Genomic DNA, 21,807 nt, shown 5'->3' on the forward strand with positions numbered 1-21,807 from the left:
TGTTGTAAGAAGAAGGGGGGATGCCACACAGTGGGAAAAATGGCCTTGTCCCAACTTTTTTGGGATTTGTTGACGCCATGAAATTTTGAATCAACATATTTCTCCTTTAAAATGTTACATTTACTCAGATTAAACTTTTGATCTGTCATCTATGTTCTATTACGAATAAAATATTGACATTTGCCACCTCCACACCATTGCATTCAGTTTTTATTCACAATTTGTTTAGTGTCCCAACTTTTTTGGAATCCGGTTTGTATATATATAGATGTAGACCAAAAAAAACTTTTTTCCCATCCATGTTTATCAGGTTTCTGACGTAAATGTGTTTAACTACATTGATTAAACATATAGCGTGTTTTGTATTATTAATACAACATATGTTACCTTTTTAAAAAAAAAAATCTTTTAACTTATTTTATTTCTCACTAACTTGAAAGAATATTTAAGTCAGGTCGAGGTATCTTTGGCGGTTAAAAACGGAACGGAAAGGCGTAGCGAGGTAGGAAAAGCCATCCACTGTCAAATTTAAAGATTCGATTCGAAGTGATTAAAATGAAATGGGTTGCGAGTGTAAGACCCGCTAAAGGCCAATTTCAAAAGCTACACATTTAGACACTTGTCCCAGAAACAAATGATCCGCGGTTACCGGCGCGTGCACTGATCAGTTTAAGGGTCACACGTTCCAGCAGATACTTGGTGTTTGAACTCATCAGTGCGGAGGCATGAGAGAGTTTCACGCCTGTGGAGATGATGACTTGTAGCAGAGTGGACAGGATGCTTAGTTTATAGCCGGGGTTTTACATTTACATTTATGGCATTTAGCTGACGCTCTTATCCAGAGCGACTTACAAGGTTACTGCTATTACAGAGGTGGGCCAATGTAGTGTTAGGAGTCTGGCCCAAGGACTCTTATTGGTGTAGCGCAGCATAGTCACCCAGACCGGCAATCGAACCCTGGTCTCCCACATGATGTTGCTGTAACGCAATGGTAGGTGGTGGTGTTATCTGTTGTGCCACACCAACCACTATCGGACAACGTCAAAACAAATTAGTTTTTATTACGCACCAGTTTAACTCTCAAGTCCACTGAATTTTTCCTGATTTTTCCTGAAATCCAAAGTCGCTGTGTGCGTGTCACAGCAGTTAAAAAAATCCGGCTCCGTTCGCTGAATTCGCTCCTCCACGCCAGGCCCTGGTTCTCTCCAGTGGGGTCAGCGTCGTCCATATGTCCCACAGTATCCATTCTAATCAAATTACTTTAAACAATTCACCAAACACTCCATGACGGCTCGGTGGGCATAGGTCGAACTCATGGCTGGATTACTGACCGAGCCAGTGGGGCCAGCGCCCAGGGGCCCTTGAGGTCAGGGGGCCCGGGGGGCCCTGGCCCAAAACATTTTGCGATGCCTATCAACATTTATGAGACAATATATTTTTATTTCCGAGGGCCCTCCATTTTAAGGATCCTCTGACTATTAGGGACTTTGACACCAGGGCCTCTTGGGGCCCCTAGCTATGTTTTTGGGCACTAGCCATGCTTTCTTGCCCCTTATGAAAATGGATGAGGCGTTGTGGCACTGCTCTGACTTCGACTTCTGGCTATTAGGGGTCCTAGGAAAGAGGGGGGCATATTTTTAGAGGGCCCTGGTTATGAGAGCCCCTACCAGGGGGCCCTAGAGAAGAGCAGGGCATACCCTGCTATGGGGCCCTTGGTTTCCATAGAAGTCGTTTACCATGGTTCCTTGACTTTCTAGGGACCTACAAATTGCCAGGCAAGCTACCATATTTCATAACAGACATTTTGTTGCAAATATGCGATTCAGGCCCTTACTTAATGTTTCTGAATTTGTATTGTTTCAAAATTGTTATGTTCAGTTTCTCTTAAGCGCAGAGACACAAATTAATTTAGCAATTTTGCAATTATTTAAATTTAAGACAAGCAATTTGTCTGATGAATGCTATCTTTGACACCGATTAAATGAAGTAAATTTGGCCAAGGGTGTGATTTCACTTATGTGAAAACAACAAGCCATTTGACCAGTTTCATGTTTCCCCTTAGACAAGTAAACAACAGTAAAGAGTCCAGTGGTCACTCTAGCTCTGAAGGAATGCATGAAAGGTAAAGTGCCTTTTCATACAACAGAACTGCAAGCTAATTTTACTGAGTAGAACAATTTTGGTTTGGTGACAGATGATGAAACAGCAAGTGGTTTTGTTGTAGTAGCTTGGTTTGGGGATTATTTATTGGAAAACATACGAAAAAGTGGTGCCTCAAATAGAAAAGCAAAAAAGATTAAGGAAGCAAATCAAGATTGATAGATTTCCTGAAAAGCGTTCCTTTGATCTCAAACTTCTTTGAGAAACCGCTGAATATGAGTGAGACAAGTATTGCTAATGTTAGCAGTGATCAGAGTTCTAGCAATGAAGATGTGATCACCACTGGCTTAGTGTCACCTGTCAGTGACTATGTACCTTTGCAGACCCAGTCAGGTGCAGAGCAGGAATGCCATCCCTGCCAGGCTACCACAGACCAGCAGCAGAAAGACCATGAAAGGAAAGTTGCAGGTGTGTTAGACCCACAATTAGACCAGCCAGCTGCATCGTGTGAGTGTCGTTTTTTCAAATGAGGAGGGCAAGGACCCCAACTCCTGGTGTGAAACGGTCAACGACCCTGCTTTATGGCCCAGTACCACTACCGACCAAGCCAAGTCGATTTTTGATGATATTGACATATGTACAGCGAGACTTTGTGGCAGCATGGAGAGATAACTTTGAGGTGTTTGAAGGGGCAGCTTTTAGTGTCACCACTGCTGTCTCCCAAGAGTACAGGCATGACCTCCAGCATACAAAGAAGCGTAAAATTATGTCTGATGATGCAGAGCCAGGTGTAGCATTTAACGGAAAGGACAAGTTTCAGATCGAAACTTTCAATGTTGTCATTGACAAACTTGTGTCCTGTCTCAACCATGGTTTAAATGCATACACACACTTAACTGAGCTATTTGATGATCAAAAACCCCGACTATAAACTACGCATCCATCGTCTCGACGGGCGTGAAACTCTCTCATGCCTCCGCACTGATGAGTTCAAACGCCAATTATTCGCTGGAACGTGTGACCCTTAAACTGGTCAGTGCTCGCGCCGGTAAGCGCGGACCCAGTCAGGATCATCTGTTTCTGGGACAAGTGTCTAAATGTGTAGCTTTGGGATTCGGCCTTTAGCGGGTCTTACACTCACAACCCTTTTCATTTTCATCACTTTGACAAAGAATCTTTAAATTTGACGCTGGATGGCGTTTCCTACCCCGCTACGCCTTTCCGTCCCATTTTTAACTGCCAAAGATGCCTCGACCTGACTAAAATATTCTCTCAGAAGTAGGTAAACAGTAAAATAAGTAATATAGAAGCATATAGCATGATTTTTTTTCAAATATGCCAAATTCCATAGTAAAAATGTTGTATTAATAATGCAACATATGCAATATGTTTGATCAATGTAGTTAAACACACTTACGTCAAAAACATGATAAATATGGACAGAATAATACAATGTTTTATTTTTCACCAACATCAGGCTCTTATTAGAAATCTATAAAAGGGTGAAGCAGCCTCTTCACACTGATCACTAAACTCCTCAGTGTGAAAAAACGACGAATCAACGCCTCAAAAGGATTTTTGAGAAGATAGTCGGACGAAGGATACTCATTACAAATCCATCCAGCTGGTCGGTAACTCAAACGCATGGTTTTGCGAAGGATGGTCTCGCATTCGTCCAGAAGGCTGAATTACTTTAACACATCTAGGAAACGAACAGGTACACCTTCCAGCCAGGTGTGTTGATTTTGTGATGGGTGGTCCATTTTACACCCCTCACACTGTTGCTCATTCTATTCTCTGATCATAGGCTTGAGAGCTCGTGCGCAGATAGTTTCCAAAAGCATTTTATACTTTCTTGGTTCCCCCGTTTCACTCTCCAGCCACGTTTTAGAAACCTTTTCTTTTCCATCTTCATGTTGACCAGTCTGCTCATCTTCAACCTCAAATTCCTTAACATCCACAATTTCTATGCCCTCAGATCTGTCGCTCACCGTGGTTTCATCGACGCGCCAGGAGGATGTCATGTTGGTCATCTCTTCATATAGTCACATCGTCTTCAGAACCGGCACAACTTTCAATGCCGTTTTGCTTCTCGCTTAGCGAAGGTGAGGACAAACTCACCCGTCTGGAAGGCTCTTGAGCAGGTTTCCTCAGGATCTCAGTACACTTAGCAGTAGTTTTGCCCCCAGATCAGGACTAATCACCCTAGTCCAATTACTGAAAAACATACAGCAGCATGATGCTGCTACCACCCTGCCTTACTATAGGGATAGCATTAGCCAGCTAGTTTCAAGTGCCTGACAGTGACCTTTATTACGAAGTGGCTTCCATCTGACCACACCACCAAAAAGACATGTGTAGCACTGCCAAAGTTGTTTTTAGACAAGATTACCCAACAAAACCAGCTGTGCCACCTACAAAGACACAAACAAGTAATCAAAAGCAACTTTATTCTGGTTGGTCACATTTACATCTCACTGCCAGAAAGGTGCCTTCTCTCCAACCACAACCGGACCAAGAGAGACTCTTCCTTCCCACTGTGGACCTAAAAACAGGAAACAGATTGAAGTGTTAGAAGCACTCCTGGGGAAACAGGCTGAATTTGTGATTTACCCCACATGCCTGCAACAGGAGGCACACGTCCTACATCCCTGACGCCACAGCTTGCATCACAACAGCTACAAACTCTTGCATCTTCATCTGCTGCAGTCCACCTGAGAGGCAAACCCAGGTCAGGCACCAGATCAACTACTCAGAAGCTACACAGTTCAGTTCATTGACAGCAACTGACCCATTAGCACTGAAGGAACAGGCCTTGTTTACAGCATCAGTGGGGACAGAAGCTGCAGCCGCCGCCTTCAAGAAGCATGTGAAGTAAATCTGCAGAGAAGCAAAGACCATAAGCCCACATGGCCAATAACTGCTATGCAAATCACTGCACTCCTCCTTACCAAGCCACTTCTCTGCTGTTCAAACACAAAGGCTTCCAGCTGAAACTGGAGCTTGTGCCCCTGAACTCGTGGCATGAATCGAGAGCTGGAGCCGGTCAGCTTTGCATCCACCAGGCACCTAGAAGTAGAAAGTTACAGTAGGTCAGCAAGCTGGACGGCCAGACAGTTGAAGGAGGTACTCAAGCTGGATTGTCAGCAGAGAGGGCTGCTTACCCATAGTTCTCAATAAAGGAATATCTGGGAGTGGAATTCACATCAGGCACAGCAGTGGCCACACAGCTGTCCACAAAAATCCTTAGAGGCACATGGTTGTACTGCATCACAGATGCCTCAATGTTGATTAAATCTCCCAGGAAATACTGGTTAGAGGGCCTCTCAAACTGCCAGTCATCTGGTGGGGTTGGACAAACAAGGATCATTAGAGACAGTTTAAGCCTCCCACTACCTACAATGGATCACACTACAAACCCATCATGAGCCTAAGGAAGAAGACCAGACGCTCCTCAGCAGTCACAGTAGCAGCATAAGGTATCCAAGCAGGCAAGAGGGCATTGCTGCTCACATTAAACTTCCTGTGAACAAGTCATACATGGTTTCAGTTTACACTCCTACTTCAGGTAGTGGCATCCACACCCAACAAGAACTGCTCCTTACCGTGGATAGTGACACTCCACACCAACCATAGTACCCATCGTCCTGAGGACTGGAGAGCCAGAGCCTGAGCCAGATGGGTTTGGGGCATAGAGGAGGTTAAAGGTGTAGACCAGTTCATCCTCAGTCATCTGCATAAAGATGTACAGAGATTGAAAAATTATGATTACAGACTCAGGGAGTTACAGACACATCAAGACAAAAGCTGGAGCCAAACTCACCATTAACACACTCCTGCAGCTCTGCAGCTCAGACTGCAAGATGAGAATCTGAGCAGCGGAATCTTCTCCTGCTACAGCACAGCCTCCAAGAGTGAGAGCTGACGGGTTTATTAACTCCCCAGTTCCAAAGAAGTCCTTCTTGACCTCCACATGCACCATGTTCTCACCACAATGAACCGCTACACTGGAAGCACGAGTAGGCTGCCGCAGCTCAAAATGCACTTGGGGCTGCTTAGGCTTCTCTGGAGCTTGAGGAAAATGCCACGTCAGCTTCTTTACCGGACCCTGCATCATTTGTTTGACCTGGACATTCAGTGGATCTTGCAGAGAAGTGGAGAGCCCTCCTGAGGCGGGACCTTGCACAGTCGGCTGTCTTTGCTGAGCCCAAGCACCTAGTGGATTCCCAAACTGTGCATTACACACTCCAAATACAAGAGCCAGCAGAACCCCAAGTCCATTCCACCTTAACTCCATCATTGAAAACCTAAAGTGCTGAGGATTGTTTCCTTCGCTGTCTGGAAACTGCTTTTATGTAGAAGCAGACAAAGGTGGCTCCACCCTATTGGAGTCTTGATGAGCGGTGAGTGACACAGGTGTGATCAATCAAGGCATTTTGATGAACCGTGTACGCAGAGGTGAAACTGCAGTTCATATAAACTGGTCGATTTTGAAGTAATATTTGTGCCAGTGATTCATTTAACAAGGTCTTGTTTTGTTTAACTTTTTTAAAGAGAAAGGGGTTTGATTTATTAAGCTCTTTGACAGTTTGCTCGGTTATGCCACCTGGTGGACAGTAAATATTATTTCATTTTTTATCATTGATGTCACTAAGCAGCTGTACAAAATCTCAAATTAAGGCTAAAGGGTGACATAACATAAAACATGTAACCCCAAGTGAGCAAGCCAAAAACTACAGTGCAGGAAAAAGTCCCTCAGAGCTGAACGTTAAATCCTTGTTAATAATCAAAGTAATGCTAATGGTTATTATTATTATTATTATTATTATTATTATTACTATTATTATTATCATTATTATTATTGTTATTATTATTATTATTATTATTTTATTAATAATAATAAAGATAATAATAATTATAATAATATTAACAATTATAGCAGCTATTATAAGATGTATTTAAACTATTTAAACTTCAAACAATGTAATTGGTAATGGAGGGTGAGCAACTAATCTGATGCAGGTAACAGGAGACCCCAACGGACAGGTGTGCAGTCAAAGGTAGAGTAGGGCTGGGCGGTATAACCACAACGTGTATCACATCAGAGGTGGCAAGTATCAAAGGATTGTACGCAAGTAAATTTCTGAAGGATATGTGCTTGAGTATTTCTGTCACTTAAAAGGTTTTACTTCTGCTTACTACCTTTTAATAGAAAAATCGATCATTTTTAATCAAGCAGTTTCTAGTCAGGCAGTTAATCACACACTGCTGTTAGTTAATCTGAACACTTCATTTCCTGTGAAACTTACACAGAGCTGAGCTTCTGTTCTGTAATTAATAATTAATAATTGTTTAAAACCATTGAAATATTTGTTGTGATAATTCACACCTGTGCACCCTGCTTCTGGTGCACGCCCTCACGCCACAAGTTTGTTCAGTTTTGATGCCAATTGTTTAAGTGAGTTCTGTAGGTGCATTTTAGTCGGTTTTGCTGCATCATCATCACGTTTTTATCAGTCAATGAAGATAACCAGAGATAGATGAGACATTGCTGCAATGCTGATACATTTAGTGATGTGGGACATTCAATATCCAGAGAAATTAAGATTTTCCAAATCCAGCCAGCATTTCCACCTCAGAATTTACTTTAAACATCACACTTCAAAACACTAAAACAAGCAAAAATAAGTTTAGGGTTGCCCTTGTAGAAGCATTTTATTAAAAACAAGCCACAACATGCACCATTAAGGTAATTGGACGTACCATCAAATGTGAAAATCTGCTACTTCACACAAGAACACTGTTATAATTCTTATTGCAGAGCTTCAGGACCTTTGCAGTAGTCCAATTAGGTCAATTGACAACATGATTGGGTATAAAAAGAGCTTCTCAGAGTGTCAGTGTCTCTCTGAAGCCACGATGGTAAGAGGATCACCAATTCTACCATTCTACCATTGTGCAGCAATACCAGAATGGAGTTACCCAGCGTAAAATAGCAAAGACTTTTAAGTTATCATCATCAACCATGCTTAACATCATCAAAAGATTCACAGAATCTGGAACAATCGCTGTGCGTAAGGGTCAAGGCCGTAAAACTCTACTGGATGCTTGTGATCTCCGGGCCCTTAAACGTCACTGCACCTCAAACAGGAATGCCACTGTCAAGGAAATAACAGAATGGGCTCAGGAATACTTCCAGAAATCATTGTCAGTGAACACAATCCACCGTGCCATCTGCCGTTGCCAGCTGAAACTCTACAGTGCAAAGATGAAGCCATTTCTAAGCAAGCTCCACAAGCTCAGACGTTTGCACTGGGCCAGGGGTCTTTTAAAATGGAGTGTGGCAAAATGGAAGACTGTTCTGTGGTCAGATGAGTCACGATTTGAAGTTCTTTATGGAACACTAGGACGCCATGTCATCCGGACCAGAGAGGATAAGGATAACCCAAATCAACGCTCCGTTCAGAAGCCTGCATCACTGATGGTATGGGGTTGCATGAGTGCTTGTGGCATGGGCAGCTTACATGTCTGGAAAGGCACCATTAATGCAGAGAACTATGTTCAGGTTCTAGAACAACATATGCTCCCATCTAGACGTCATCTCTTTCAGACCCTGCATTTTTCAACAAGATAATACCAGACCACATTCTGCAGCAATCACAACATCATGGCTACGTAGGAGAAGGATCCGGGTACTGAAATGGCCAGCCTGCAGTCCAGATCTTTCACCTATAGAGAACATTTGGCGCATCATAAAGAGGAAGGTGCGACAAAGAAGGCCCAAGACGATTGAAAAGTTAGAGGCCTGTATCAGACATGAATGGGAGAGCATTCCTATTTCTAAACTTGAGAAACTGGTCTCCTCTGTACCCAGATGTCTGTTGAGTGTTGTAAGAAGAAGGGGGGATGCCACACAGTGGGAAAAATGGCCTTGTCCCAACTTTTTGGGGATTTGTTGACGCCATGAAATTTTGAATCAACATATTTCTCCTTTAAAATGTTACATTTACTCAGATTAAACTTTTGATCTGTCATCTATGTTCTATTACGAATAAAATATTGACATTTGCCACCTCCACACCATTGCATTCAGTTTTTATTCACAATTTGTTTAGTGTCCCAACTTTTTTGGAATCCGGTTTGTATATATATAGATGTAGACCAAAAAAAACTTTTTTCCCATCCATGTTTATCAGGTTTCTGACGTAAATGTGTTTAACTACATTGATTAAACATATAGCGTGTTTTGTATTATTAATACAACATATGTTACCTTTTTAAAAAAAAAAATCTTTTAACTTATTTTATTTCTCACTAACTTGAAAGAATATTTAAGTCAGGTCGAGGTATCTTTGGCGGTTAAAAACGGAACGGAAAGGCGTAGCGAGGTAGGAAAAGCCATCCACTGTCAAATTTAAAGATTCGATTCGAAGTGATTAAAATGAAATGGGTTGCGAGTGTAAGACCCGCTAAAGGCCAATTTCAAAAGCTACACATTTAGACACTTGTCCCAGAAACAAATGATCCGCGGTTACCGGCGCGTGCACTGATCAGTTTAAGGGTCACACGTTCCAGCAGATACTTGGTGTTTGAACTCATCAGTGCGGAGGCATGAGAGAGTTTCACGCCTGTGGAGATGATGACTTGTAGCAGAGTGGACAGGATGCTTAGTTTATAGCCGGGGTTTTACATTTACATTTATGGCATTTAGCTGACGCTCTTATCCAGAGCGACTTACAAGGTTACTGCTATTACAGAGGTGGGCCAATGTAGTGTTAGGAGTCTGGCCCAAGGACTCTTATTGGTGTAGCGCAGCATAGTCACCCAGACCGGCAATCGAACCCTGGTCTCCCACATGATGTTGCTGTAACGCAATGGTAGGTGGTGGTGTTATCTGTTGTGCCACACCAACCACTATCGGACAACGTCAAAACAAATTAGTTTTTATTACGCACCAGTTTAACTCTCAAGTCCACTGAATTTTTCCTGATTTTTCCTGAAATCCAAAGTCGCTGTGTGCGTGTCACAGCAGTTAAAAAAATCCGGCTCCGTTCGCTGAATTCGCTCCTCCACGCCAGGCCCTGGTTCTCTCCAGTGGGGTCAGCGTCGTCCATATGTCCCACAGTATCCATTCTAATCAAATTACTTTAAACAATTCACCAAACACTCCATGACGGCTCGGTGGGCATAGGTCGAACTCATGGCTGGATTACTGACCGAGCCAGTGGGGCCAGCGCCCAGGGGCCCTTGAGGTCAGGGGGCCCGGGGGGCCCTGGCCCAAAACATTTTGCGATGCCTATCAACATTTATGAGACAATATATTTTTATTTCCGAGGGCCCTCCATTTTAAGGATCCTCTGACTATTAGGGACTTTGACACCAGGGCCTCTTGGGGCCCCTAGCTATGTTTTTGGGCACTAGCCATGCTTTCTTGCCCCTTATGAAAATGGATGAGGCGTTGTGGCACTGCTCTGACTTCGACTTCTGGCTATTAGGGGTCCTAGGAAAGAGGGGGGCATATTTTTAGAGGGCCCTGGTTATGAGAGCCCCTACCAGGGGGCCCTAGAGAAGAGCAGGGCATACCCTGCTATGGGGCCCTTGGTTTCCATAGAAGTCGTTTACCATGGTTCCTTGACTTTCTAGGGACCTACAAATTGCCAGGCAAGCTACCATATTTCATAACAGACATTTTGTTGCAAATATGCGATTCAGGCCCTTACTTAATGTTTCTGAATTTGTATTGTTTCAAAATTGTTATGTTCAGTTTCTCTTAAGCGCAGAGACACAAATTAATTTAGCAATTTTGCAATTATTTAAATTTAAGACAAGCAATTTGTCTGATGAATGCTATCTTTGACACCGATTAAATGAAGTAAATTTGGCCAAGGGTGTGATTTCACTTATGTGAAAACAACAAGCCATTTGACCAGTTTCATGTTTCCCCTTAGACAAGTAAACAACAGTAAAGAGTCCAGTGGTCACTCTAGCTCTGAAGGAATGCATGAAAGGTAAAGTGCCTTTTCATACAACAGAACTGCAAGCTAATTTTACTGAGTAGAACAATTTTGGTTTGGTGACAGATGATGAAACAGCAAGTGGTTTTGTTGTAGTAGCTTGGTTTGGGGATTATTTATTGGAAAACATACGAAAAAGTGGTGCCTCAAATAGAAAAGCAAAAAAGATTAAGGAAGCAAATCAAGATTGATAGATTTCCTGAAAAGCGTTCCTTTGATCTCAAACTTCTTTGAGAAACCGCTGAATATGAGTGAGACAAGTATTGCTAATGTTAGCAGTGATCAGAGTTCTAGCAATGAAGATGTGATCACCACTGGCTTAGTGTCACCTGTCAGTGACTATGTACCTTTGCAGACCCAGTCAGGTGCAGAGCAGGAATGCCATCCCTGCCAGGCTACCACAGACCAGCAGCAGAAAGACCATGAAAGGAAAGTTGCAGGTGTGTTAGACCCACAATTAGACCAGCCAGCTGCATCGTGTGAGTGTCGTTTTTTCAAATGAGGAGGGCAAGGACCCCAACTCCTGGTGTGAAACGGTCAACGACCCTGCTTTATGGCCCAGTACCACTACCGACCAAGCCAAGTCGATTTTTGATGATATTGACATATGTACAGCGAGACTTTGTGGCAGCATGGAGAGATAACTTTGAGGTGTTTGAAGGGGCAGCTTTTAGTGTCACCACTGCTGTCTCCCAAGAGTACAGGCATGACCTCCAGCATACAAAGAAGCGTAAAATTATGTCTGATGATGCAGAGCCAGGTGTAGCATTTAACGGAAAGGACAAGTTTCAGATCGAAACTTTCAATGTTGTCATTGACAAACTTGTGTCCTGTCTCAACCATGGTTTAAATGCATACACACACTTAACTGAGCTATTTGATGATCAAAAACCCCGACTATAAACTACGCATCCGTCGTCTCGACGGGCGTGAAACTCTCTCATGCCTCCGCACTGATGAGTTCAAACGCCAATTATTCGCTGGAACGTGTGACCCTTAAACTGGTCAGTGCTCGCGCCGGTAAGCGCGGACCCAGTCAGGATCATCTGTTTCTGGGACAAGTGTCTAAATGTGTAGCTTTGGGATTCGGCCTTTAGCGGGTCTTACACTCACAACCCTTTTCATTTTCATCACTTTGACAAAGAATCTTTAAATTTGACGCTGGATGGCGTTTCCTACCCCGCTACGCCTTTCCGTCCCATTTTTAACTGCCAAAGATGCCTCGACCTGACTAAAATATTCTCTCAGAAGTAGGTAAACAGTAAAATAAGTAATATAGAAGCATATAGCATGATTTTTTTTCAAATATGCCAAATTCCATAGTAAAAATGTTGTATTAATAATGCAACATATGCAATATGTTTGATCAATGTAGTTAAACACACTTACGTCAAAAACATGATAAATATGGACAGAATAATACAATGTTTTATTTTTCACCAACATCAGGCTCTTATTAGAAATCTATAAAAGGGTGAAGCAGCCTCTTCACACTGATCACTAAACTCCTCAGTGTGAAAAAACGACGAATCAACGCCTCAAAAGGATTTTTGAGAAGATAGTCGGACGAAGGATACTCATTACAAATCCATCCAGCTGGTCGGTAACTCAAACGCATGGTTTTGCGAAGGATGGTCTCGCATTCGTCCAGAAGGCTGAATTACTTTAACACATCTAGGAAACGAACAGGTACACCTTCCAGCCAGGTGTGTTGATTTTGTGATGGGTGGTCCATTTTACACCCCTCACACTGTTGCTCATTCTATTCTCTGATCATAGGCTTGAGAGCTCGTGCGCAGATAGTTTCCAAAAGCATTTTATACTTTCTTGGTTCCCCCGTTTCACTCTCCAGCCACGTTTTAGAAACCTTTTCTTTTCCATCTTCATGTTGACCAGTCTGCTCATCTTCAACCTCAAATTCCTTAACATCCACAATTTCTATGCCCTCAGATCTGTCGCTCACCGTGGTTTCATCGACGCGCCAGGAGGATGTCATGTTGGTCATCTCTTCATATAGTCACATCGTCTTCAGAACCGGCACAACTTTCAATGCCGTTTTGCTTCTCGCTTAGCGAAGGTGAGGACAAACTCACCCGTCTGGAAGGCTCTTGAGCAGGTTTCCTCAGGATCTCAGTACACTTAGCAGTAGTTTTGCCCCCAGATCAGGACTAATCACCCTAGTCCAATTACTGAAAAACATACAGCAGCATGATGCTGCTACCACCCTGCCTTACTATAGGGATAGCATTAGCCAGCTAGTTTCAAGTGCCTGACAGTGACCTTTATTACGAAGTGGCTTCCATCTGACCACACCACCAAAAAGACATGTGTAGCACTGCCAAAGTTGTTTTTAGACAAGATTACCCAACAAAACCAGCTGTGCCACCTACAAAGACACAAACAAGTAATCAAAAGCAACTTTATTCTGGTTGGTCACATTTACATCTCACTGCCAGAAAGGTGCCTTCTCTCCAACCACAACCGGACCAAGAGAGACTCTTCCTTCCCACTGTGGACCTAAAAACAGGAAACAGATTGAAGTGTTAGAAGCACTCCTGGGGAAACAGGCTGAATTTGTGATTTACCCCACATGCCTGCAACAGGAGGCACACGTCCTACATCCCTGACGCCACAGCTTGCATCACAACAGCTACAAACTCTTGCATCTTCATCTGCTGCAGTCCACCTGAGAGGCAAACCCAGGTCAGGCACCAGATCAACTACTCAGAAGCTACACAGTTCAGTTCATTGACAGCAACTGACCCATTAGCACTGAAGGAACAGGCCTTGTTTACAGCATCAGTGGGGACAGAAGCTGCAGCCGCCGCCTTCAAGAAGCATGTGAAGTAAATCTGCAGAGAAGCAAAGACCATAAGCCCACATGGCCAATAACTGCTATGCAAATCACTGCACTCCTCCTTACCAAGCCACTTCTCTGCTGTTCAAACACAAAGGCTTCCAGCTGAAACTGGAGCTTGTGCCCCTGAACTCGTGGCATGAATCGAGAGCTGGAGCCGGTCAGCTTTGCATCCACCAGGCACCTAGAAGTAGAAAGTTACAGTAGGTCAGCAAGCTGGACGGCCAGACAGTTGAAGGAGGTACTCAAGCTGGATTGTCAGCAGAGAGGGCTGCTTACCCATAGTTCTCAATAAAGGAATATCTGGGAGTGGAATTCACATCAGGCACAGCAGTGGCCACACAGCTGTCCACAAAAATCCTTAGAGGCACATGGTTGTACTGCATCACAGATGCCTCAATGTTGATTAAATCTCCCAGGAAATACTGGTTAGAGGGCCTCTCAAACTGCCAGTCATCTGGTGGGGTTGGACAAACAAGGATCATTAGAGACAGTTTAAGCCTCCCACTACCTACAATGGATCACACTACAAACCCATCATGAGCCTAAGGAAGAAGACCAGACGCTCCTCAGCAGTCACAGTAGCAGCATAAGGTATCCAAGCAGGCAAGAGGGCATTGCTGCTCACATTAAACTTCCTGTGAACAAGTCATACATGGTTTCAGTTTACACTCCTACTTCAGGTAGTGGCATCCACACCCAACAAGAACTGCTCCTTACCGTGGATAGTGACACTCCACACCAACCATAGTACCCATCGTCCTGAGGACTGGAGAGCCAGAGCCTGAGCCAGATGGGTTTGGGGCATAGAGGAGGTTAAAGGTGTAGACCAGTTCATCCTCAGTCATCTGCATAAAGATGTACAGAGATTGAAAAATTATGATTACAGACTCAGGGAGTTACAGACACATCAAGACAAAAGCTGGAGCCAAACTCACCATTAACACACTCCTGCAGCTCTGCAGCTCAGACTGCAAGATGAGAATCTGAGCAGCGGAATCTTCTCCTGCTACAGCACAGCCTCCAAGAGTGAGAGCTGACGGGTTTATTAACTCCCCAGTTCCAAAGAAGTCCTTCTTGACCTCCACATGCACCATGTTCTCACCACAATGAACCGCTACACTGGAAGCACGAGTAGGCTGCCGCAGCTCAAAATGCACTTGGGGCTGCTTAGGCTTCTCTGGAGCTTGAGGAAAATGCCACGTCAGCTTCTTTACCGGACCCTGCATCATTTGTTTGACCTGGACATTCAGTGGATCTTGCAGAGAAGTGGAGAGCCCTCCTGAGGCGGGACCTTGCACAGTCGGCTGTCTTTGCTGAGCCCAAGCACCTAGTGGATTCCCAAACTGTGCATTACACACTCCAAATACAAGAGCCAGCAGAACCCCAAGTCCATTCCACCTTAACTCCATCATTGAAAACCTAAAGTGCTGAGGATTGTTTCCTTCGCTGTCTGGAAACTGCTTTTATGTAGAAGCAGACAAAGGTGGCTCCACCCTATTGGAGTCTTGATGAGCGGTGAGTGACACAGGTGTGATCAATCAAGGCATTTTGATGAACCGTGTACGCAGAGGTGAAACTGCAGTTCATATAAACTGGTCGATTTTGAAGTAATATTTGTGCCAGTGATTCATTTAACAAGGTCTTGTTTTGTTTAACTTTTTTAAAGAGAAAGGGGTTTGATTTATTAAGCTCTTTGACAGTTTGCTCGGTTATGCCACCTGGTGGACAGTAAATATTATTTCATTTTTTATCATTGATGTCACTAAGCAGCTGTACAAAATCTCAAATTAAGGCTAAAGGGTGACATAACATAAAACATGTAACCCCAAGTGAGCAAGCCAAAAACTACAGTGCAGGAAAAAGTCCCTCAGAGCTGAACGTTAAATCCTTGTTAATAATCAAAGTAATGCTAATGGTTATTATTATTATTATTATTATTATTATTATTACTATTATTATTATCATTATTATTATTGTTATTATTATTATTATTATTATTTTATTAATAATAATAAAGATAATAATAATTATAATAATATTAACAATTATAGCAGCTATTATAAGATGTATTTAAACTATTTAAACTTCAAACAATGTAATTGGTAATGGAGGGTGAGCAACTAATCTGATGCAGGTAACAGGAGACCCCAACGGACAGGTGTGCAGTCAAAGGTAGAGTAGGGCTGGGCGGTATAACCACAACGTGTATCACATCAGAGGTGGCAAGTATCAAAGGATTGTACGCAAGTAAATTTCTGAAGGATATGTGCTTGAGTATTTCTGTCACTTAAAAGGTTTTACTTCTGCTTACTACCTTTTAATAGAAAAATCGATCATTTTTAATCAAGCAGTTTCTAGTCAGGCAGTTAATCACACACTGCTGTTAGTTAATCTGAACACTTCATTTCCTGTGAAACTTACACAGAGCTGAGCTTCTGTTCTGTAATTAATAATTAATAATTGTTTAAAACCATTGAAATATTTGTTGTGATAATTCACACCTGTGCACCCTGCTTCTGGTGCACGCCCTCACGCCACAAGTTTGTTCAGTTTTGATGCCAATTGTTTAAGTGAGTTCTGTAGGTGCATTTTAGTCGGTTTTGCTGCATCATCATCACGTTTTTATCAGTCAATGAAGATAACCAGAGATAGATGAGACATTGCTGCAATGCTGATACATTTAGTGATGTGGGACATTCAATATCCAGAGAAATTAAGATTTTCCAAATCCAGCCAGCATTTCCACCTCAGAATTTACTTTAAACATCACACTTCAAAACACTAAAACAAGCAAAAATAAGTTTAGGGTTGCCCTTGTAGAAGCATTTTATTAAAAACAAGCCACAACATGCACCATTAAGGTAATTGGACGTACCATCAAATGTGAAAATCTGCTACTTCACACAAGAACACTGTTATAATTCTTATTGCAGAGCTTCAGGACCTTTGCAGTAGTCCAATTAGGTCAATTGACAACATGATTGGGTATAAAAAGAGCTTCTCAGAGTGTCAGTGTCTCTCTGAAGCCACGATGGTAAGAGGATCACCAATTCTACCATTCTACCATTGTGCAGCAATACCAGAATGGAGTTACCCAGCGTAAAATAGCAAAGACTTTTAAGTTATCATCATCAACCATGCTTAACATCATCAAAAGATTCACAGAATCTGGAACAATCGCTGTGCGTAAGGGTCAAGGCCGTAAAACTCTACTGGATGCTTGTGATCTCCGGGCCCTTAAACGTCACTGCACCTCAAACAGGAATGCCACTGTCAAGGAAATAACAGAATGGGCTCAGGAATACTTCCAGAAATCATTGTCAGTGAACACAATCCACCGTGCCATCTGCCGTTGCCAGCTGAAACTCTACAGTGCAAAGATGAAGCCATTTCTAAGCAAGCTCCACAAGCTCAGACGTTTGCACTGGGCCAGGGGTCTTTTAAAATGGAGTGTGGCAAAATGGAAGACTGTTCTGTGGTCAGATGAGTCACGATTTGAAGTTCTTTATGGAACACTAGGACGCCATGTCATCCGGACCAGAGAGGATAAGGATAACCCAAATCAACGCTCCGTTCAGAAGCCTGCATCACTGATGGTATGGGGTTGCATGAGTGCTTGTGGCATGGGCAGCTTACATGTCTGGAAAGGCACCATTAATGCAGAGAACTATGTTCAGGTTCTAGAACAACATATGCTCCCATCTAGACGTCATCTCTTTCAGACCCTGCATTTTTCAACAAGATAATACCAGACCACATTCTGCAGCAATCACAACATCATGGCTACGTAGGAGAAGGATCCGGGTACTGAAATGGCCAGCCTGCAGTCCAGATCTTTCACCTATAGAGAACATTTGGCGCATCATAAAGAGGAAGGTGCGACAAAGAAGGCCCAAGACGATTGAAAAGTTAGAGGCCTGTATCAGACATGAATGGGAGAGCATTCCTATTTCTAAACTTGAGAAACTGGTCTCCTCTGTACCCAGATGTCTGTTGAGTGTTGTAAGAAGAAGGGGGGATGCCACACAGTGGGAAAAATGGCCTTGTCCCAACTTTTTGGGGATTTGTTGACGCCATGAAATTTTGAATCAACATATTTCTCCTTTAAAATGTTACATTTACTCAGATTAAACTTTTGATCTGTCATCTATGTTCTATTACGAATAAAATATTGACATTTGCCACCTCCACACCATTGCATTCAGTTTTTATTCACAATTTGTTTAGTGTCCCAACTTTTTTGGAATCCGGTTTGTATATATATAGATGTAGACCAAAAAAAACTTTTTTCCCATCCATGTTTATCAGGTTTCTGACGTAAATGTGTTTAACTACATTGATTAAACATATAGCGTGTTTTGTATTATTAATACAACATATGTTACCTTTTTAAAAAAAAAAATCTTTTAACTTATTTTATTTCTCACTAACTTGAAAGAATATTTAAGTCAGGTCGAGGTATCTTTGGCGGTTAAAAACGGAACGGAAAGGCGTAGCGAGGTAGGAAAAGCCATCCACTGTCAAATTTAAAGATTCGATTCGAAGTGATTAAAATGAAATGGGTTGCGAGTGTAAGACCCGCTAAAGGCCAATTTCAAAAGCTACACATTTAGACACTTGTCCCAGAAACAAATGATCCGCGGTTACCGGCGCGTGCACTGATCAGTTTAAGGGTCACACGTTCCAGCAGATACTTGGTGTTTGAACTCATCAGTGCGGAGGCATGAGAGAGTTTCACGCCTGTGGAGATGATGACTTGTAGCAGAGTGGACAGGATGCTTAGTTTATAGCCGGGGTTTTACATTTACATTTATGGCATTTAGCTGACGCTCTTATCCAGAGCGACTTACAAGGTTACTGCTATTACAGAGGTGGGCCAATGTAGTGTTAGGAGTCTGGCCCAAGGACTCTTATTGGTGTAGCGCAGCATAGTCACCCAGACCGGCAATCGAACCCTGGTCTCCCACATGATGTTGCTGTAACGCAATGGTAGGTGGTGGTGTTATCTGTTGTGCCACACCAACCACTATCGGACAACGTCAAAACAAATTAGTTTTTATTACGCACCAGTTTAACTCTCAAGTCCACTGAATTTTTCCTGATTTTTCCTGAAATCCAAAGTCGCTGTGTGCGTGTCACAGCAGTTAAAAAAATCCGGCTCCGTTCGCTGAATTCGCTCCTCCACGCCAGGCCCTGGTTCTCTCCAGTGGGGTCAGCGTCGTCCATATGTCCCACAGTATCCATTCTAATCAAATTACTTTAAACAATTCACCAAACACTCCATGACGGCTCGGTGGGCATAGGTCGAACTCATGGCTGGATTACTGACCGAGCCAGTGGGGCCAGCGCCCAGGGGCCCTTGAGGTCAGGGGGCCCGGGGGGCCCTGGCCCAAAACATTTTGCGATGCCTATCAACATTTATGAGACAATATATTTTTATTTCCGAGGGCCCTCCATTTTAAGGATCCTCTGACTATTAGGGACTTTGACACCAGGGCCTCTTGGGGCCCCTAGCTATGTTTTTGGGCACTAGCCATGCTTTCTTGCCCCTTATGAAAATGGATGAGGCGTTGTGGCACTGCTCTGACTTCGACTTCTGGCTATTAGGGGTCCTAGGAAAGAGGGGGGCATATTTTTAGAGGGCCCTGGTTATGAGAGCCCCTACCAGGGGGCCCTAGAGAAGAGCAGGGCATACCCTGCTATGGGGCCCTTGGTTTCCATAGAAGTCGTTTACCATGGTTCCTTGACTTTCTAGGGACCTACAAATTGCCAGGCAAGCTACCATATTTCATAACAGACATTTTGTTGCAAATATGCGATTCAGGCCCTTACTTAATGTTTCTGAATTTGTATTGTTTCAAAATTGTTATGTTCAGTTTCTCTTAAGCGCAGAGACACAAATTAATTTAGCAATTTTGCAATTATTTAAATTTAAGACAAGCAATTTGTCTGATGAATGCTATCTTTGACACCGATTAAATGAAGTAAATTTGGCCAAGGGTGTGATTTCACTTATGTGAAAACAACAAGCCATTTGACCAGTTTCATGTTTCCCCTTAGACAAGTAAACAACAGTAAAGAGTCCAGTGGTCACTCTAGCTCTGAAGGAATGCATGAAAGGTAAAGTGCCTTTTCATACAACAGAACTGCAAGCTAATTTTACTGAGTAGAACAATTTTGGTTTGGTGACAGATGATGAAACAGCAAGTGGTTTTGTTGTAGTAGCTTGGTTTGGGGATTATTTATTGGAAAACATACGAAAAAGTGGTGCCTCAAATAGAAAAGCAAAAAAGATTAAGGAAGCAAATCAAGATTGATAGATTTCCTGAAAAGCGTTCCTTTGATCTCAAACTTCTTTGAGAAACCGCTGAATATGAGTGAGACAAGTATTGCTAATGTTAGCAGTGATCAGAGTTCTAGCAATGAAGATGTGATCACCACTGGCTTAGTGTCACCTGTCAGTGACTATGTACCTTTGCAGACCCAGTCAGGTGCAGAGCAGGAATGCCATCCCTGCCAGGCTACCACAGACCAGCAGCAGAAAGACCATGAAAGGAAAGTTGCAGGTGTGTTAGACCCACAATTAGACCAGCCAGCTGCATCGTGTGAGTGTCGTTTTTTCAAATGAGGAGGGCAAGGACCCCAACTCCTGGTGTGAAACGGTCAACGACCCTGCTTTATGGCCCAGTACCACTACCGACCAAGCCAAGTCGATTTTTGATGATATTGACATATGTACAGCGAGACTTTGTGGCAGCATGGAGAGATAACTTTGAGGTGTTTGAAGGGGCAGCTTTTAGTGTCACCACTGCTGTCTCCCAAGAGTACAGGCATGACCTCCAGCATACAAAGAAGCGTAAAATTATGTCTGATGATGCAGAGCCAGGTGTAGCATTTAACGGAAAGGACAAGTTTCAGATCGAAACTTTCAATGTTGTCATTGACAAACTTGTGTCCTGTCTCAACCATGGTTTAAATGCATACACACACTTAACTGAGCTATTTGATGATCAAAAACCCCGACTATAAACTACGCATCCATCGTCTCGACGGGCGTGAAACTCTCTCATGCCTCCGCACTGATGAGTTCAAACGCCAATTATTCGCTGGAACGTGTGACCCTTAAACTGGTCAGTGCTCGCGCCGGTAAGCGCGGACCCAGTCAGGATCATCTGTTTCTGGGACAAGTGTCTAAATGTGTAGCTTTGGGATTCGGCCTTTAGCGGGTCTTACACTCACAACCCTTTTCATTTTCATCACTTTGACAAAGAATCTTTAAATTTGACGCTGGATGGCGTTTCCTACCCCGCTACGCCTTTCCGTCCCATTTTTAACTGCCAAAGATGCCTCGACCTGACTAAAATATTCTCTCAGAAGTAGGTAAACAGTAAAATAAGTAATATAGAAGCATATAGCATGATTTTTTTTCAAATATGCCAAATTCCATAGTAAAAATGTTGTATTAATAATGCAACATATGCAATATGTTTGATCAATGTAGTTAAACACACTTACGTCAAAAACATGATAAATATGGACAGAATAATACAATGTTTTATTTTTCACCAACATCAGGCTCTTATTAGAAATCTATAAAAGGGTGAAGCAGCCTCTTCACACTGATCACTAAACTCCTCAGTGTGAAAAAACGACGAATCAACGCCTCAAAAGGATTTTTGAGAAGATAGTCGGACGAAGGATACTCATTACAAATCCATCCAGCTGGTCGGTAACTCAAACGCATGGTTTTGCGAAGGATGGTCTCGCATTCGTCCAGAAGGCTGAATTACTTTAACACATCTAGGAAACGAACAGGTACACCTTCCAGCCAGG

At 42.9% G+C, this 21,807-nt stretch overlaps 2 protein-coding genes across 2 annotated transcripts; both read right to left on the bottom strand.

Moving 5' to 3' along the window:
- Positions 1 to 4,533: 4,533 nt before the first annotated feature.
- On the bottom strand, positions 4,534 to 6,425 carry LOC140535654 (zona pellucida sperm-binding protein 3-like). Its single transcript, XM_072657071.1, has 8 exons — positions 5,924 to 6,425; positions 5,706 to 5,833; positions 5,520 to 5,623; positions 5,265 to 5,442; positions 5,052 to 5,169; positions 4,892 to 4,980; positions 4,723 to 4,814; positions 4,534 to 4,645 (listed from the first exon to the last, which is right to left on the bottom strand). The coding sequence occupies exons 1-8, from the start codon at positions 6,398 to 6,400 to the stop codon at positions 4,575 to 4,577; spliced, it is 1,257 nt and encodes a 418-aa protein (XP_072513172.1). The 5' UTR covers positions 6,401 to 6,425; the 3' UTR covers positions 4,534 to 4,574.
- Positions 6,426 to 13,519: 7,094 nt separating this feature from the next.
- Positions 13,520 to 15,411, bottom strand: LOC140535660 (zona pellucida sperm-binding protein 3-like). Its single transcript, XM_072657084.1, has 8 exons — positions 14,910 to 15,411; positions 14,692 to 14,819; positions 14,506 to 14,609; positions 14,251 to 14,428; positions 14,038 to 14,155; positions 13,878 to 13,966; positions 13,709 to 13,800; positions 13,520 to 13,631 (listed from the first exon to the last, which is right to left on the bottom strand). Exons 1-8 carry the CDS (start codon positions 15,384 to 15,386, stop codon positions 13,561 to 13,563), a joined length of 1,257 nt encoding a protein of 418 aa, XP_072513185.1. The 5' UTR covers positions 15,387 to 15,411; the 3' UTR covers positions 13,520 to 13,560.
- Between the last annotated feature and the right edge of the window lie 6,396 nt (positions 15,412 to 21,807).

The sequence above is a fragment of the Salminus brasiliensis genome, chromosome 1 (assembly GCF_030463535.1).
Source record: "Salminus brasiliensis chromosome 1, fSalBra1.hap2, whole genome shotgun sequence".
Lineage (NCBI taxonomy): Eukaryota > Metazoa > Chordata > Actinopteri > Characiformes > Bryconidae > Salminus > Salminus brasiliensis.

Bases quoted from the DNA above. Each gene is read 5' to 3' on its own strand.
- LOC140535654 (XM_072657071.1), bottom strand. From the start codon at position 6,400: ATGATGGAGTTAAGGTGGAATGGACTTGGGGTTCTGCTGGCTCTTGTA. The intron at 5,834-5,923 runs GTGAGTTTGGCT...ATCTTTATGCAG, and splicing joins GCTGCAGGAGTGTGTTAATG to ATGACTGAGGATGAACTGGT. The intron at 5,624-5,705 runs GTAAGGAGCAGT...ACTTGTTCACAG, and splicing joins GTGGAGTGTCACTATCCACG to GAAGTTTAATGTGAGCAGCA.
- LOC140535660 (XM_072657084.1), bottom strand. From the start codon at position 15,386: ATGATGGAGTTAAGGTGGAATGGACTTGGGGTTCTGCTGGCTCTTGTA. The intron at 14,820-14,909 runs GTGAGTTTGGCT...ATCTTTATGCAG, and splicing joins GCTGCAGGAGTGTGTTAATG to ATGACTGAGGATGAACTGGT. The intron at 14,156-14,250 runs GTAAGCAGCCCT...TTCTACTTCTAG, and splicing joins TCCTTTATTGAGAACTATGG to GTGCCTGGTGGATGCAAAGC.